The 15,095-nt window shown below is 35.6% G+C and overlaps 1 protein-coding gene across 1 annotated transcript in view; it reads right to left on the bottom strand.

Moving 5' to 3' along the window:
* The window catches only part of LOC145332334 (uncharacterized), a 44,953-nt gene that overhangs the window by 23,680 nt on the left and 6,178 nt on the right, over window positions 1-15,095 (bottom strand). Inside the window, exon 9 of the mRNA XM_080177330.1 lies at window positions 1,055-1,118. Within this exon, the coding sequence (XP_080033456.1) occupies window positions 1,055-1,118 (64 nt within the window). The remainder of the gene's footprint in view (window positions 1-1,054; window positions 1,119-15,095) is intronic.

Here is a 15,095-nt window from a genome sequence, read left to right as displayed (position 1 = left end):
TACCTTCTGTTGCTTTGTCAGGCATGTGTAATCAATAGTGAGAGTAGGGGTAATGCCTTTGTCCAAAAACAGGCGCAACTCATTACCATGGAATTTAAGACTAAGGTCATGCAATAAAAGGTTGGGTGTCTGTTGAGCGAATGAATGCTTTAAACAGAATTATAAGACGTGGAGTATGTTTCAACATCCAAGGAGAGGTTTACAACAAAAGCAAAATCTAGCCCACTTGAGATCATTGTTAATACATGGTTTTAATATTTTTCCAGTGACTGGCACAGGGTTTTGTGAGATTTTGACACCCACTTACAATACTCTATCCCCTCTCAGAATTAAAATTGCGAGGTGGGGGGAATACAGACAACATGAGGGGTGTTATATTATTGTCTAGGTATATGGGGGTTGGATACCTATGGCTTCAATCCATGTGGTGTAAATCAAAGCATTTTAGCCTATATGCAATCAAAATAAATCTTTTTTCAGGGATCATAATTTTTGAAACATGTTAGGGGAAAGTACCCAAAAAAATTATAAACATCCTGACCATCACAATACATTATAATACTTACAATATAGTGAAGTTTACAAACAGATGAACAGATGTAAAGATTTCTGACAAAGCGCTTTAAAATAGATTTGTATATAGGTTTAGAACATAAAACTTTTTTACAAATTGTTTATTGGCATAGCAAATTTTCTCATCTGTATAAACATAGCAATCTAGTTGATTTTACCCAAAGTTTGTCAATATACAAATAAACAAACAAATATAATTTTGCTGAAGGATACATTGGATATAAAATCACATGCTTTTATCATATAATAATTCTTTAATAAGTACATAAAAGTATAAAAAGGACCCTTTATTTAATTGTTATGTAATTATGTTAATTGCTCATGCTGTGGTTGGGGCAGAGAACAATATAAATCACTTTACTGGCAAACAATAAGTGGATGCAGTTAAAGTTAATGATGAATTTAATCTTTCTTTTTTTGGGGGGGGTGGGCAGGGTGAGAAATAAGCTACCTGATCACCAAAGAGATACAATTTAATTACCTGTAAGAGCATTAGAGAAATCACTCCTGAGGGCAGAACTACTTTTATCATACACAACAACAGCCTACAAGTAAACAATCAAATTATTTGGATTATTTAGTACAAGAACTGATAATGAAAACATACATAGGTAAAAGAATATAAATATTACAAGGATTCAATAAAGTAACATATAAGATAGATGTCCATTAACCAAAGGGGTTTTTAAGATAATTTGGATTTAGTGTCTTTTTACAGCTAGCAGCCTTTAAAGTTTATAATGTTTTTGAGATAATTGTTACTTATAGGAACATTTACTGTGAACTGCACTTGATCCAATTATTTATAGACAAATAACATTCAGCAATAAATCAAGTAACTGAATTAAAGAGAAGCTTTGCTACCAATAGATGTTTTTTGTAACTTTATGTAAGATCTTATTTATTAAAATCCATCTATGCTTATTTGTAAAAGAATGAAAGTTTTAGTTATTGTAATAGAAAAATAAAATAATATAATCTTAAGTTTAAAACATTCCAGTAAATTTTTAACCCTTAACTGTTGGGGGGGGGGGGCATTGAATGCCCCCCCATCCGGTTTTTTCTATCTCATTTTCTGTGTGTGAAAGATAAAGAGCCCAAACTGCTTGACTTTTTAAGTATGGGTATGACACATAACTGAGTGTTGGAATTTTTTGAATATCTCCATCCTGGCGGGCACAGGATGCCAGCAAACCTGGCAGGGTCATCCAGGTAAAGAGCAAAAATATTTTTTTGACTAAAACAAAGCATTTATTGTGATGTATAGTCCCTTTCTTCCTGATTTGAGAGCAATGTATGTATTTTGTATATTAGCTTTTAGTTCTTGTGTCAACCGTTTCGGAGCAAGACATTGCTCTGCAACTCGGCACGAACATAAAAGTGAATACTTGCTATAATATTTAATATTATTATTGTATGTTTAACTTGTCTTGAATTAATACACTTTATTAGAATATTTAGCTGTTTGTTCTTGCTATTACTACACGTCATTTTGGCGCAGTAGTGTAGTACGAATCTACGGCTCAGATTTTCTTTTAATTGTATTATTTCTTTGTTTTAGTTTTGTTCAGGAATTTTTGGACGCCATGAAGGTGGACATTGCTTATTACAGGAAGTTGTCCCCGATGGAGAAGGAGGAGTATATGCTCGAATTGATGGCCTCGCTGCAGGGTGATATTCATTCCAATGGGGATAAGCTGGATAATCTGACTGGACGAATGGCGCCGCTGGAGGCGAAAGTTCAGGAGTTGACGGATAATGTTGATACTAATAGTGCTGCAGTTACTGGACTGGCTACTCGGATGGACGATTTAGAAGATCGTCTTAATAAGGTGGTGGTGCCTAGTGTTGATAATGATATCAAAACCGAGAATGTGACGGTTGTGGATGAGTTTATGACTGGCCAGCAGCGAATTCTGGAAAAGATTGCCCAGCAGAATAGTTTGAATGACCAGCAGAATGGTTTGAATAACCAGCAGAATGGTTTGAATATCCAGCAGAATGGTTTGAATAACTCTATGCCGTGGCAGAGGACGGCTGGAGGATCTGGAGGATCAGAGGAGAAGCCTAAATTGTTTGCTAGTGGTTCTCGAACTATTTTTGGTGGAATGCAAGATCATGAAGATAAGATCATAAAACTTTGGGAGTTGTCTAAGGTTGATGCTGTGGATAATATCTACAATGGAGTTCTCATGTGGTGGCCAGCCCTTTCTGAGGTTAAAGCGGAGGATTTTAATACGCTCAATTTCTTTGAAGCTGGACTGAGTGAATCGCAGGTTAGTTGGTGTAAATCTCTTGTTTATGTACCAGATAGATCTTTGTATGTTTCGCAGGGGGAGGAGAATGTTCATAGGTACAATGAAACGTGTGCTAAGCTTGATGATCAGTTCAGAAAAAATGCGCCTGAATTTTTGGTAGACGATGATGTGATTTTCTTTGATGATTATTTGGAGAGGTTTTGGATGACTACTAGACGCTATCATATGACTAATCATCAAGTGTGTAAGGAAATTTTGTTTGATAAGTGTGTGGGTGTAAGAACCGCTTGTGGTTATACACTAAAACCTGCTGATATGGAGAATAGACGATTAACATTAAAGGGGTACTTGTGTAAGATGCGAGAGACATTTTTACCACCCGACATGAAAAATGTGTGTAAAGATGCGTATTTGTGTGTTAAGCAACATGAGAATGATAAGATTGATGCATTTTTTGATAAGATATTATCATTCTGGAAACGTGCGTATCCGAAACCAACTGATGATATGTTTATGGATTTCTATTCTCAAGTGTGTAATGTGATCTTATCTCCACTTTTGGCTAATCAGATGCGTCAATTTTCGTTGGATTTGGAGCGTGACGGACAAGTGCGAATGATAGCGAAGTTTCGGACAGAGTTAATAGTTAAAGCCCAACTGATTGTTAAAGGGCTACAATTTAACCAAATTTCAGGGTCAATGGCTAGAGGATGTACAACAAACCAGATGGCTTTGGCTAAAACGATGGTTGGTGGCGTTGGTTCCAAGTCAAATCCTGTAACTATTGATCAGGTTAGTGATGAAGATAATTTGTCATACGAAATAAATCAATGTGAAATTGATTTAGCTGATGAATTTGGCGGACCAGCTGAACTTATTCCTTTAATTGGCGCAATTCAAGGTGGTTTTATTTGTTATTATTGCAATAGAAAAGGTCACATGATGAGGGATTGCTTTGATATTAGGGATAAAAGGTTGCCTAATCCTAAAGGAAAATACTTTTTGCGGTAGGGAAACAAGCCTTTTGTTCCTTATAAGACGGGGCAAAAGAGTTTTAAAAAGAATGAAAATAGTATTGATAAAAAGAAATTGGTTGGTGAAATTGAAGGAGAGGTGAAAGAAGAGGAAGATACGAAGGAAGTGGCGTATGTCGATGGTTTAGGGGCATGCGATTATGAGGATGATCTTGTAGCGGAAGTCGAGGCATGGAATAGTGCTATTATAGATGACATTTTATGGTATTAATGTTTTGTATGTATTATGATCATTAAAACCTTATTCCATTTTCTACTTGTTACGCGGCATTGTTTTGATTTATGCGCATTGTAAATAAACAACAACAAAACAAAATTAATGATAAAGAGTGAACGAAGCAACTCTAATATTGTGATAATTTATTTTGATGGTTTATTTTGAATTATGAAAAGATAACATATTGTTTATGACCGTATATGAAATTATGAGATTATGTTATAATAGAAATCAAAATAATTAATTTAGTTTTTGATTATGTTTTGTTGAAAATTAGAAAAATTCATTTTTGTTTCAGACTATTGTGGAGTCTAACAGAGATAAGAATAATAAAAAGTGAAAATGGAAAAACGAATTAGGAATACAATTTTGTAAAATTGCTATTGAAAGAATATTAATTTGAATTTAAAATTGAATTAAATTTGATAAAAATGTGAAATTAGATATTTGAAAGGTATTAAATTTTGATGAAATGTGGAAAATTGTTTTAAAAGTTGAGTCAGTTATTGTGGTTTTAAGTATTTAATTTTAAAACAATTATATTGCGATTTAGTAATGTTGATTCAGCAAAATTTTTTATGAAGCTTAGAATTTCATGAAGCAAAATTGTTATAATGCATTAGATATAATCGTGGACTAGTCTCTCTCTATGAAGGAAGGGAGGGGTTGTCTCTCGGAGTTGGTATGCGCAAATATGGTGGAGCTGTCTCTCTTGTTTGAGGAGAAAGGGGGAGTGAACATATTTGCAAAGAAGTTTGCACTATCTCTCAGAGCTGGTATGCGCAAAATGGGGTGGTGTAGAGAGGTAGCTGCAATGATTATCAGGCGTGGGGCGTTCCATGCGCAGAAAGTTGAGCTGCGCACAGAAGCTGAGCTGCGCAAGAAGGTGCTCTCAGGTATGGAGATATATAGTTAGTTGAGTTTCAACTTTCAAAACTTTCATACATCAAAGTAGTGTGCAGGAGATCAGTTATTATCCTGATAATAATAGTTTTATTAGGTAATATTTTATTGAATTACAAAAGAATTGAATTTATGGTATTTAGAAAGATTAATTTAGTTGCTTGGTGATTGATAATATTTGATTCATGTTATATTTCTTAATACAATTTCTTTATTGAATGTGTTGCAAGTTTATTTGTTCAATGAAAACATTTAAATATGGCATCTAAAATAATTGTATTTTATTTTAGATTGGCCGAGAGAGTATTTGTGGTGGTTGAGAGATACTGTTATCATTATTTATTTGATGGTGAGTTGTTAAGATTTTGTTTTATGCTGTTAATATTTGATTACTATATATATATTGCTGTTCGAAAATCAGTCTTGTAAACAATTAGTTATATATATATTAATACCGATATTAATTCTTATTTAAAGTGATTTATCTATTAATTGGCATCTAAAATGTTTGTGATATTTTAGATTGGCCGGAGAGAAGTTTTGTTGATTGTGGATTAAGAGATATTTTGGACGTTTCTGTTGGTGAAGGAGTTTTGTTGATTGTGGATTAAGAGATATTTTGGACGTTTCTGTTGGTGGAGGAAATTTTGTCGGTGAGTGATTTGTTTTATTCCGTTATTCTGTTATTTGTTGTAAACGGATAGATAGTTATTTGATAGAAAATTGGATAGTTACAACCTCATAACTGCTGGTGTTGGTTAGATAGCTGTTTTATAAGTTTCATGAAGATTCTGAGATGGCGGCTGGAGCGGCTGAAGTCTACGTTCCAACGAAGATTGGTGGCATGGAAATCCTGGCCTTAATTGACAGCGGAAATGCACGAGGCTGCCTGATATCTCAAGTGTTGGCTAGAAAGCTTGATTGTAAAATTGAAGAGACGGATTCGAAAGCAACAGGCGTGCAGGGTTCCAGCATCAAGATTGATGGTGTTGTTCGGAATGTTGATTTTCAGATTGGAGGCCACAGTTTTCAAGAAGATTGCTTTGTGATTTCTGGCATGACTGTACCTATGAATCTAGGCAGTCATTGGCTTAACAAACATCACGTGAAGACGATATTTGCCAAAGATGGTAACAGAATTGAGATGCATGGAATCAGTGTGAATTTGGTAGCTAAACGAAAGATTGTAGTGAAGAATTTGGTTCATACGGTCCTGGAGAAACTGGAGAAGGCAAGAACTAAGAAACCTGAGATTAATGTAGCTGAGTTACAAGACCAAAAATGGATTTGTTCATTGAAAAATCGAATAGAAATTCCAGCATTAAGTACAGTGGTGGTAGAAGTTTCAACTAAGGGAAATATGCCTGAAGGACAGTTGTGTTATATAGCTCCTAGACAAGGATACTGTAGCCGGAATAACTTGTTGATAAATGAAGGAATTACGGAGGTGGGAAAAAACGGTAAAATTATGACTAAGATTACGAATTTTGAAACTGTTAAGAAATCTGTTCCTGCTGGTACTTTGGTTGGAAATTTGTTTTTAGCGGAGAAGATAGCGATGTTGCAAGAGAATAGAGTTAAAGAAGATGTGTCAACAACATTAAAGAAGATTCGTTTTATTAAAGATAAATTGAAGTTGGATAAAGTTCCGTTTTTAAAAGATAACGTCTCTTTGAAAGGTAGAATAGTTGGTTTGTTTTTAAAGAATTTTAAGGCGTTATCGATTGACCCTACGGATATTGGATCTTGTACTTTGGAAGAGTATGACATTCAGTTAGTTCCTGGAGCTCAACCTTTCAAAAATAGAATGATTAGACTTAATCCTCATCATGCAGAGAAACTAAAAGAACAGATTGATTTATGGTTGGAGACAGATGTGATAGAAGAATGTAATTCACCGTTTAATTCTGGAATCTTTGCTGTTAAGAAGAAAGTGGGAAACACTAACGAGGTGAAAGTCAGGTTTGTCCTGGACTATCGCTTGTTAAATGAGATAACTGAGAAGATATGTTACCCTTTGCCTAACATTGGTGAGCTATTTGACAAACTTGGAGGAAAGAAGATTTTTACGTCTATTGACCTTACTTCGGCGTATAATTCAATGCACTTGAAGGAATCTGTCAGGAAATATACAGCATTTTGTTCTAATGGACGACAGTATTGCTTCAAGAGGCTACCGTTTGGATTGACCAATGCTCCAAGTGCGTTTGTAAAATTGATGGATAGAGTAATGGATTTGAGTCCTGAATTAAGAGCATTTTGTCTAGTTTATTTGGACGATGTTCTTGTGTATAGCATGAATGTGGAGGAACATCTGGAGCATCTGAATACACTACTACGAACATTCTGTGAAGCAGGCCTCAAGATTAATCTTGGAAAATGTACATTGTTTGCAGAGGAAGTGAAATTTCTGGGTCATATTATAAATGCAGAAGGCATATTCATGGACAAAGCATATATTGAAAAAATTAAGAACTGGCCAGTACCTGAAACAGGTAAAGATATTCAAAGATTTACTGGTTTCATAAATTATTATGGTTCATATTTCAAGAATTTTTCTGATATTACGGCACCATTGAACAAATTCAGAAACAGTAGTAAAATAGAATGGGATGAAAAAAGTATGGAAGCTTTTACAAAGACTAGAGAATTGTTCTGTGAGGAAATAAGTAAATCATTTCCAGATTGGAGGATGGAGGCTGAACCATTTGTGTTGGATACAGATTGGTCATCTACAGCTATGTCTGCAGTGTTAAGTCAAAAACAAAATGGTCAAGAGAAAATGATATCGTGTTGGTCACGTGTTTGTTCAACTCATGAAGCCAATTATGCAGCGCATAAAGGAGAATTATGTGCATTAGTAAATGCTGTTGAAAGATTTGAATGTTATTTGAGACACAAGAAATTTATCGTGAGAACTGATTCAGCTGCACTGAAACATCTATCTACTTGGAGACAGAACGGATATTTTGTTGGCCTCACCATAAGGTGGATAAACTTTTTATCCACCTTCAGTTATGAGGTTGTACATAGGCAGGGCAAGATGCATACTAATGTTGATATATTGTCACGTACTGCATTAGAGGATAGTAAAGATAGGATATATAAATTATCGACGGACGAACAAGGAGAGTTAATATTGGATACTGTATATCAATTAGAAGATCCTAAATTATGTCTTATTGCAGGAATTGGAGCAGAGACGGCCAGTCAAATACCGTCCAGATTGAAGGCGAGAGAGTTCAGTCGTAGTCTGGAGAAGGATCCTGTTCTAGTTGAGGTGAGGAAATTTATTGTTAATAATGTCAAACCCACGTCCAGAGAATTGTCTCAACTGCCTTATCGTGGTAAACAAATATTACGGTTTTTTGAACATTTGAGTTTTAAAGATGGTTTAATTATTTTGACTTCACCTATGCGGCTCCAGAAGGAATTTCAGTTTATAGAACGGGTAGTGGTACCTATTGGAATGTACAATAAAGTTTTTTTGTTGGCCCATGCAGATGTTACAGCGGGACATAGGGGTTATTTGGAGACTTTGAGCAGGATTAACAGACACTTCATTTTTCCCTATGTGTCTAAATATGTAGCGGCGGCAGTTGCAAATTGTGTCATTTGTTTGAATAGACGTAAAAAATCAAAACATAATCATAATATAGAATTTTCACCTTTGGCTGGGGAGGCTATGGCAGAATTGGCCATAGATGCTATAGGTCCTTTGAATGAGTGTGAATATAATGGAGTCATTTGTAAGCATATTTTAATAGTAGTTGACAGTTGTACTAGATATGTGTGGTTGTTTGCTATTGAAGATGTTAAAGCTGAAACAATTATTGAATGTTTGAAGTTTAATTTATTTTCTGTTTGGGGATTGTGCGAGAGAATCAGGACTGACAATGCACAAAGTTTTAAATCGAAAGTTTTTAGGGAAGTTTGTTTAAGGTTGGGAATTGAACAAATTTTTATCCCTCCCAGATCAGCTAATTCTAATTTCAGTGAAAGATACAACCAATCGGTGTATTCGTTTCTTAAGACTGATTTACGTTTTCAAGATGGAGATTGGGCTCATAAACTTAAAGCTACACAATTTTGTATGAACACTTCTTTTAATCGGAGGTTAGGATGTTCCCCGTTTTTCAAGTTTTTCCTACGAAACCCTAAACTTCCGCTTGACGCATTTGATCCTTTAACACGCACGAAAATTAAACATATGAATTTTTCAGAGTTATTGGATTGTCTTGACAGACATTGGAGAACTGGCCAAGAGAGGACTGAGAAGTATTTACAGGTAGAAAATACAGAAAGGATAGGTCGGCCGATAGCTATAAATTCCTATTGTTATATTTATTATGACGTCACAACGATTGGTGTAGCTCGTAAACTCTGTTCGTTATGGGTGGGTCCGTGTCTAGTGACAAAAGTAATTTCTGACAGTTTGTTTGAGGTTCAACCCCTAGAAAAGTGTAAATTGAAAGACAAAGGGGTAAGAATTGTGCCAAGGGATAAAATATATGTTATTGAGAGTACTCTAGACTTGACTCCAGATGAAAAGATTGACTTAGTGATTACAGACGAGTTTTTCTCTGTGGACAATGACTTGAAAATAAACTATGACGTTCCCAATACTTTAAGAAATTTATCTTGTTCAGGCGTTACTGAAGAGGAGAATAGTTGTGGCACTAGTCCAGAGGTGGTTGGAAGGCGGAAGGATGGACAGGTAACACCAGATTTTTTGGAGAAATCTTTTTTGGGTGTTGGGTTGTCACAGCAAAGGTCAAATGTATCTAAGGATAATGAAAATTTAGATGATTTAGTTGAGGATCTTAGTGATACTTTGGAAAGTACTCATATTTCTGAAAGTGTAGATACGAATGACACGACTGACAAAACTAAGTTAGACTCTACATATTCTACTATTAGTAAGGATAGTGTTTTTCATGGAGATTATGCGTCTGATAATAGTTTAATAGACAACAGTTTGGGTGTAGAGGATATTAACATGGAATCTGCTAGAGAATTAGAGTCTCGAATGAGTATTTTAGAGGACACTTTTCCAAAACTTCAAAGTAAAATTGTAAACTTGGAACAACGAAGGGGAAGTGTTAAACGAGGTAGGGATGTTGAGGAGGATGAATTAGATAGATCGTTAGATAATGCAAAATCGCAAAAAATGTCTGAAACTATTCCTGTGAAAGGTCGTCCTAAAGGTTCTACAAATGAAGTACAATTACAAAAATTGGATGAGGATAGACAAAACAGAGATAAAGACAGATTAGAACGTTATTCTGTAGCAGATGTAGTAACTAGGAACCTCGCAAAATTGATTAAAAAATAATTTGTAATAATTTGTATAATATTTGCAGGAGAAGAGATTACCATGATAACCGTCGGGAGCGAGACGACAAGCGAGGAAGCGGCGGTGGTGACAGACATGACCGGAATAGGCGAGATGGAGATCATGGTATGCGAAAGAGGTCACCTGACGCCTGTAGTTCAAAAAGTGGACGTTCTGGACCAATACCTGTGAAGAAATCCAAGGATGATAGAGGAGTCAGGTACTTGGATATTTTGTTATTTGTTGTTGTTATGCAGACCTATTGTTTTATTATTGTTGGTGGTATGTATACGTCACAGGATCCACGGTTAGCGGCTTATGATTGTTCTCAAATAAGTGATGTTGAACTTAGATCAGCTGCCTGTTTGCATGATAGGATGGAACCGGTCAGATCTGTGGAATTACTGGGGTTAGCAGAAACCGATTTTATACTGTCGGAGGCTATTAGTTGTGAGGTTAGGCTAAAGTTGGAGCGCTGGTTTTGCGGTACTGCGAGTCATGTGCACGTATTAGACGTGCCTCATGAAAAACAGGTAGAGTTGAGTATGGATGAATGTAGAAGGGTTTTTCATTCTGGCAAGTATCAGCATGATGGTATTAGTTTTAAAGTGAACATAGACTTGCCAACTGTTCACAGCTTTACGGTTAATGGAACATTGTCACCTTTCTGGGATGTTGGTGGTGAAAATATTCAATGCAAGACACTGGGAATATACGCGCACAACATGTGGTTCAACTTAGGTTTTGCTATTGGGACTTTGCATATTTTAGTAAAAAATACTCCAGTTTTGATCAAAGGAAATGTTGTTATGGATTATGATAAAAAGACGATTGTGGCGAACTTTGAAGAAAAGCATTTGTGGGCAACATCAACTTCACCCTATTTTCCGTATGTAGTACGAAAACCGGCCAGTAATTTTAAGGTAGTTTTTCAAGATACATTCAATTTAACTACGTGGAATGATCAACTTTTTGTTTCTAACTCGGAAAGGAATATTTTAGTTAAAGTTATGGGAACAGAGAAACTTACTTTGCAGCATCTGGATTTTAATATTTTTGTAACAGAATTGGAGGGTATCAAGTTTTTAGAGGAACCGAAGGCGGCTGTTAGAAGTTATTTTGGGGATTTGTTAAAACAGGAAGCCAGGTTTGATTTGAATGCTATGTTTTTAGCTAGTAGAGAAAGGAATGAGAGGATGATGGAACTTTTTAGTATTTCTAGATGTGCTCAAACAGAAGTTCGGTCAAATGTACATTTGTATCATGGGTTCAGAATTATATACCTGGGAGAGATTGCTAGGTATGAAAAATGTACAGCGGTTGAAATTCCAGTAAAGTTAGGTGTGGATTATGGATGTGCAGTAGGACATTTGTTGGTGGAATATAAAGGTGAAACAGTTGGAATACAAGAATATAGTAGAATGATTGTTACAGTAGAGGACATAAAATTGTTGAATTGCTCGCAAAGTCCGGTATTTTGAAGTTGACAGCTAATTTGTTCCTTGGGAATCAGGGGCAGGGACTCGAAATTCTGCACATTGCCAATGAGAAATCTGAACATGTGGGACAAAAAATTTTTCTGAATGATGAAAAGGTGTTTATTGCTGATTTTAATAAGACTATTAGATATCAGGGTTTAGAGGATTTTGAGGATTTTAATGGACAAGCTTCTAAGTTGGATTTTGTTGATCATAAGTTGTCATTTTTCAAACAGGTTACAGGTTCTTGGTTTGGTTTAGAACATTTGTTTAAAGATATACTACCATTGTTTGCTAAGTTTGTATTGATTGTTTTAATGTTGTTGTTAGGTATAATTCCCATGTTGGTAGTTTTGTATTGTTGTTGCTCATGGTGTTATAAAAAAAGATTTACTGAGGAAGAATTTAATGCTAGATTTTAAATTCTTATGCTGAAATTTAATTATATTGTATTTTTGCAGGTTGGTTACGGCGGCAACAATGAATCAAAAGTTATTGAGCAACGAAGAAGATGGTCGCCACAAACAATCTGTCAATGAAGGAAATCAAGTCAAACCTGGTCTACCGGTGTCTGCGTTGGTCAGCAACTCTGCATCTCGGCTGGTGTTGGTAATGTCGCGCGTCGAGCTGCCGACGTTGAGTGTGGGCAGATTGACGAGGAATGTGTTTTTGAACAGTGAGGACATGCCACTTGCAGATTTAGCTCGTCTTATTGATAATGAACCAAGGTTTAAATTGAACTTAATAAACATGCTTTCGTTGCAGTTAGAGATGGGGAGATGTATCAGCTCAATAGACTGGGCTGTGGACAGGATCCCTATCTTTACCAGCCAGAACTCAAGACACTTAAACCTGATGGCGGCTGGTGAACATTCTAAAGCTATAAACAGAAAATTGTCCTGGAACGAGACAACAAGTTTGAATAAATTGAGTGCAACTATATTTCTCTCCAAGCTTGTTTGCGAAATGTTACCAAGTTTGGTGTTGCTTGCCAAGATTGAATACCTGAATGGAGATGAGAGAAAAAGCTGCCAAACGTTGGGAGAATTGTTACCCATAATCAAGCATATGGGGGAACTAGATGATTGGCATCAACTTTCCAAAATTGACGTAATACCTGCAGATGGTCGAATGAGTCTTCAGACGGTGCTGAGAACGGTGGGTAATAGCATTGATGCGCGGTTGAAGACGCAGGTTGTATCAGCTATCCGGCTCCTGGCACATTGGAAAGACGTTGTGAATAAAGTCTCCTTTATTCTGAAACAGATGCCATCCACAACTTTGTTCGAGTTACAAAAAGATTGGCTTGAAGGAAAGTCTGAACAGGATTTGAGTGCTAAAGTGTTTATTGACTCTATTCATGTGAATGAATACATGAACTTATCGGTTTTCATTCCTCGCATCTTTAACGTGAATTCGGTGAGTTTAATCACCAGTGGAGAGATGCCAGCTGAGATACGTTATGTTAGATTGGATGGACAAAGAGAAATAATTGAAAATCTTGTGAGTGCTACATATACAGGTAGTTTGGTGAACGATAAAGTAGACGCAAGAGTTTTGACCTGGGAAATGCAGATGCGCTGCAAACGTCTCCGTCCGACTCTAGCCAAGCAGACATTGTTATGTGATCCAGATACTACTTTAGAGAATGTAGTAAAGGAACTTAGATTGGAGTTGGATGGAAAAGTTCATACAAGTTTGTTGACAACCAATCTTGAGTGGAAGTTTAATCCTGAACACAAAGTAAATGAGTGGTTTGAGGGTGATTTCAAGTTGGTTACTCGGTTTGGGGGTCCTGTTTGTGTTCAGCAGGATCAGCCTTTGGATCCGAACATTCCTGTTTGTCTGGACCTTGAATTGTCAGGTCAGCAATGGCGTGTTGATGAACAAGCGATGGAGGAAATGAGGATGGAGCACACGCCTGGAATATTGATGATGCTTGATAAATTTGGGGAGGAGGTTAGTCGTAAGCATCAAAAGATTTTGGATAATCAGGAGGAGGTTGATAGCGTTGCAACCTCGATTTCAGTTGCGGTTAATAGCGGATTTGAAAGATGTTTACATATGCTTGGTGATACTGAGGCAAGGATGCCTCAAGACGGCTTGTGTGATGAGACCGCAAAACTTGGAGTGAATGATGATGAAGCTATCATGCCTATGGACATTGAAGAATCTGGCAAGAAAAGCAGAGCGTCTGGAAAAAGAAAGTAATAATTATAGTTTACTGTGTATTAATTCATATTTTAAGAATTTTTATGTATTAAATATTTGTTGAGGCAGTAGTAGTCTCGAAAAGGTTTAAAATTAATGATTTATATTAATGCTCTATAATGCCATGTTTTAAATCTGATGGTTATATGTTAATCAGTGTTTTTTATATCATGCATTTATAATAACTATGTTAATCAATGCATTTCAATGTTTGTATGTTAATCAATGCATTATATGTTAATCAATGCATTTTCAATGATTATATGTTAATCAATGTTTTTTTTAAAAAAATATTAAAAAGAAAAGAAAAAAAACACAAAAGAGTTCTAAGGAACCAAAATAATAAAAAAAAAAAATGTATATGAAGTGTTTAAAGATCTGGAAATAAAATAAAAAAAAAATAAAATAAAAAAATATGGCAGGTGTCATACCAGATCAATTATTATCTATTTAATAAGCATTCAATGCTACTTATAATATATATATGATAATTAACATGTAACAAACATATTGTTATATTCAATCTGAAATATTACAGTTTCGAAATCCATGTTCATGTTAAAGCCAGGGAGAAATGTGATGTATAGTCCCTTTCTTCCTGATTTGAGAGCAATGTATGTATTTTGTATATTAGCTTTTAGTTCTTGTGTCAACCGTTTCGGAGCAAGACATTGCTCTGCAACTCGGCACGAACATAAAAGTGAATACTTGCTATAATATTTAATATTATTATTGTATGTTTAACTTGTCTTGAATTAATACACTTTATTAGAATATTTAGCTGTTTGTTCTTGCTATTACTACACGTCATTATCATACCAAAATACTAAAAAATCCTATAGTAGTACAGGTCCTGATCCTCCAGGTCTCCAGAAATCTTTAAAAGGCTCCTGTGGCCGCAATTTTTTACTTAGAGACTTAAAATTTTAAACTTAAGTTTTTCTTACATGTCCGCTGCCGTTTTCCCGCCGACCGCCGACTGCGGTGACTGGCAGCTGCCAAGTACAGCTGCGGCCGCTGAAATTTATATTTTGATATTTCTAATGTAAAATTTACATAAAGATAAACATTTTCTGGGAAAAATTT

The sequence above is a fragment of the Acartia tonsa genome, chromosome 11 (genome assembly GCF_053477335.1).
Source record: "Acartia tonsa isolate MP-2025a chromosome 11, ASM5347733v1, whole genome shotgun sequence".
NCBI classification, from domain to species: domain Eukaryota; kingdom Metazoa; phylum Arthropoda; class Copepoda; order Calanoida; family Acartiidae; genus Acartia; species Acartia tonsa.
This window is presented reverse-complemented; position numbering and strand designations above follow the sequence as displayed.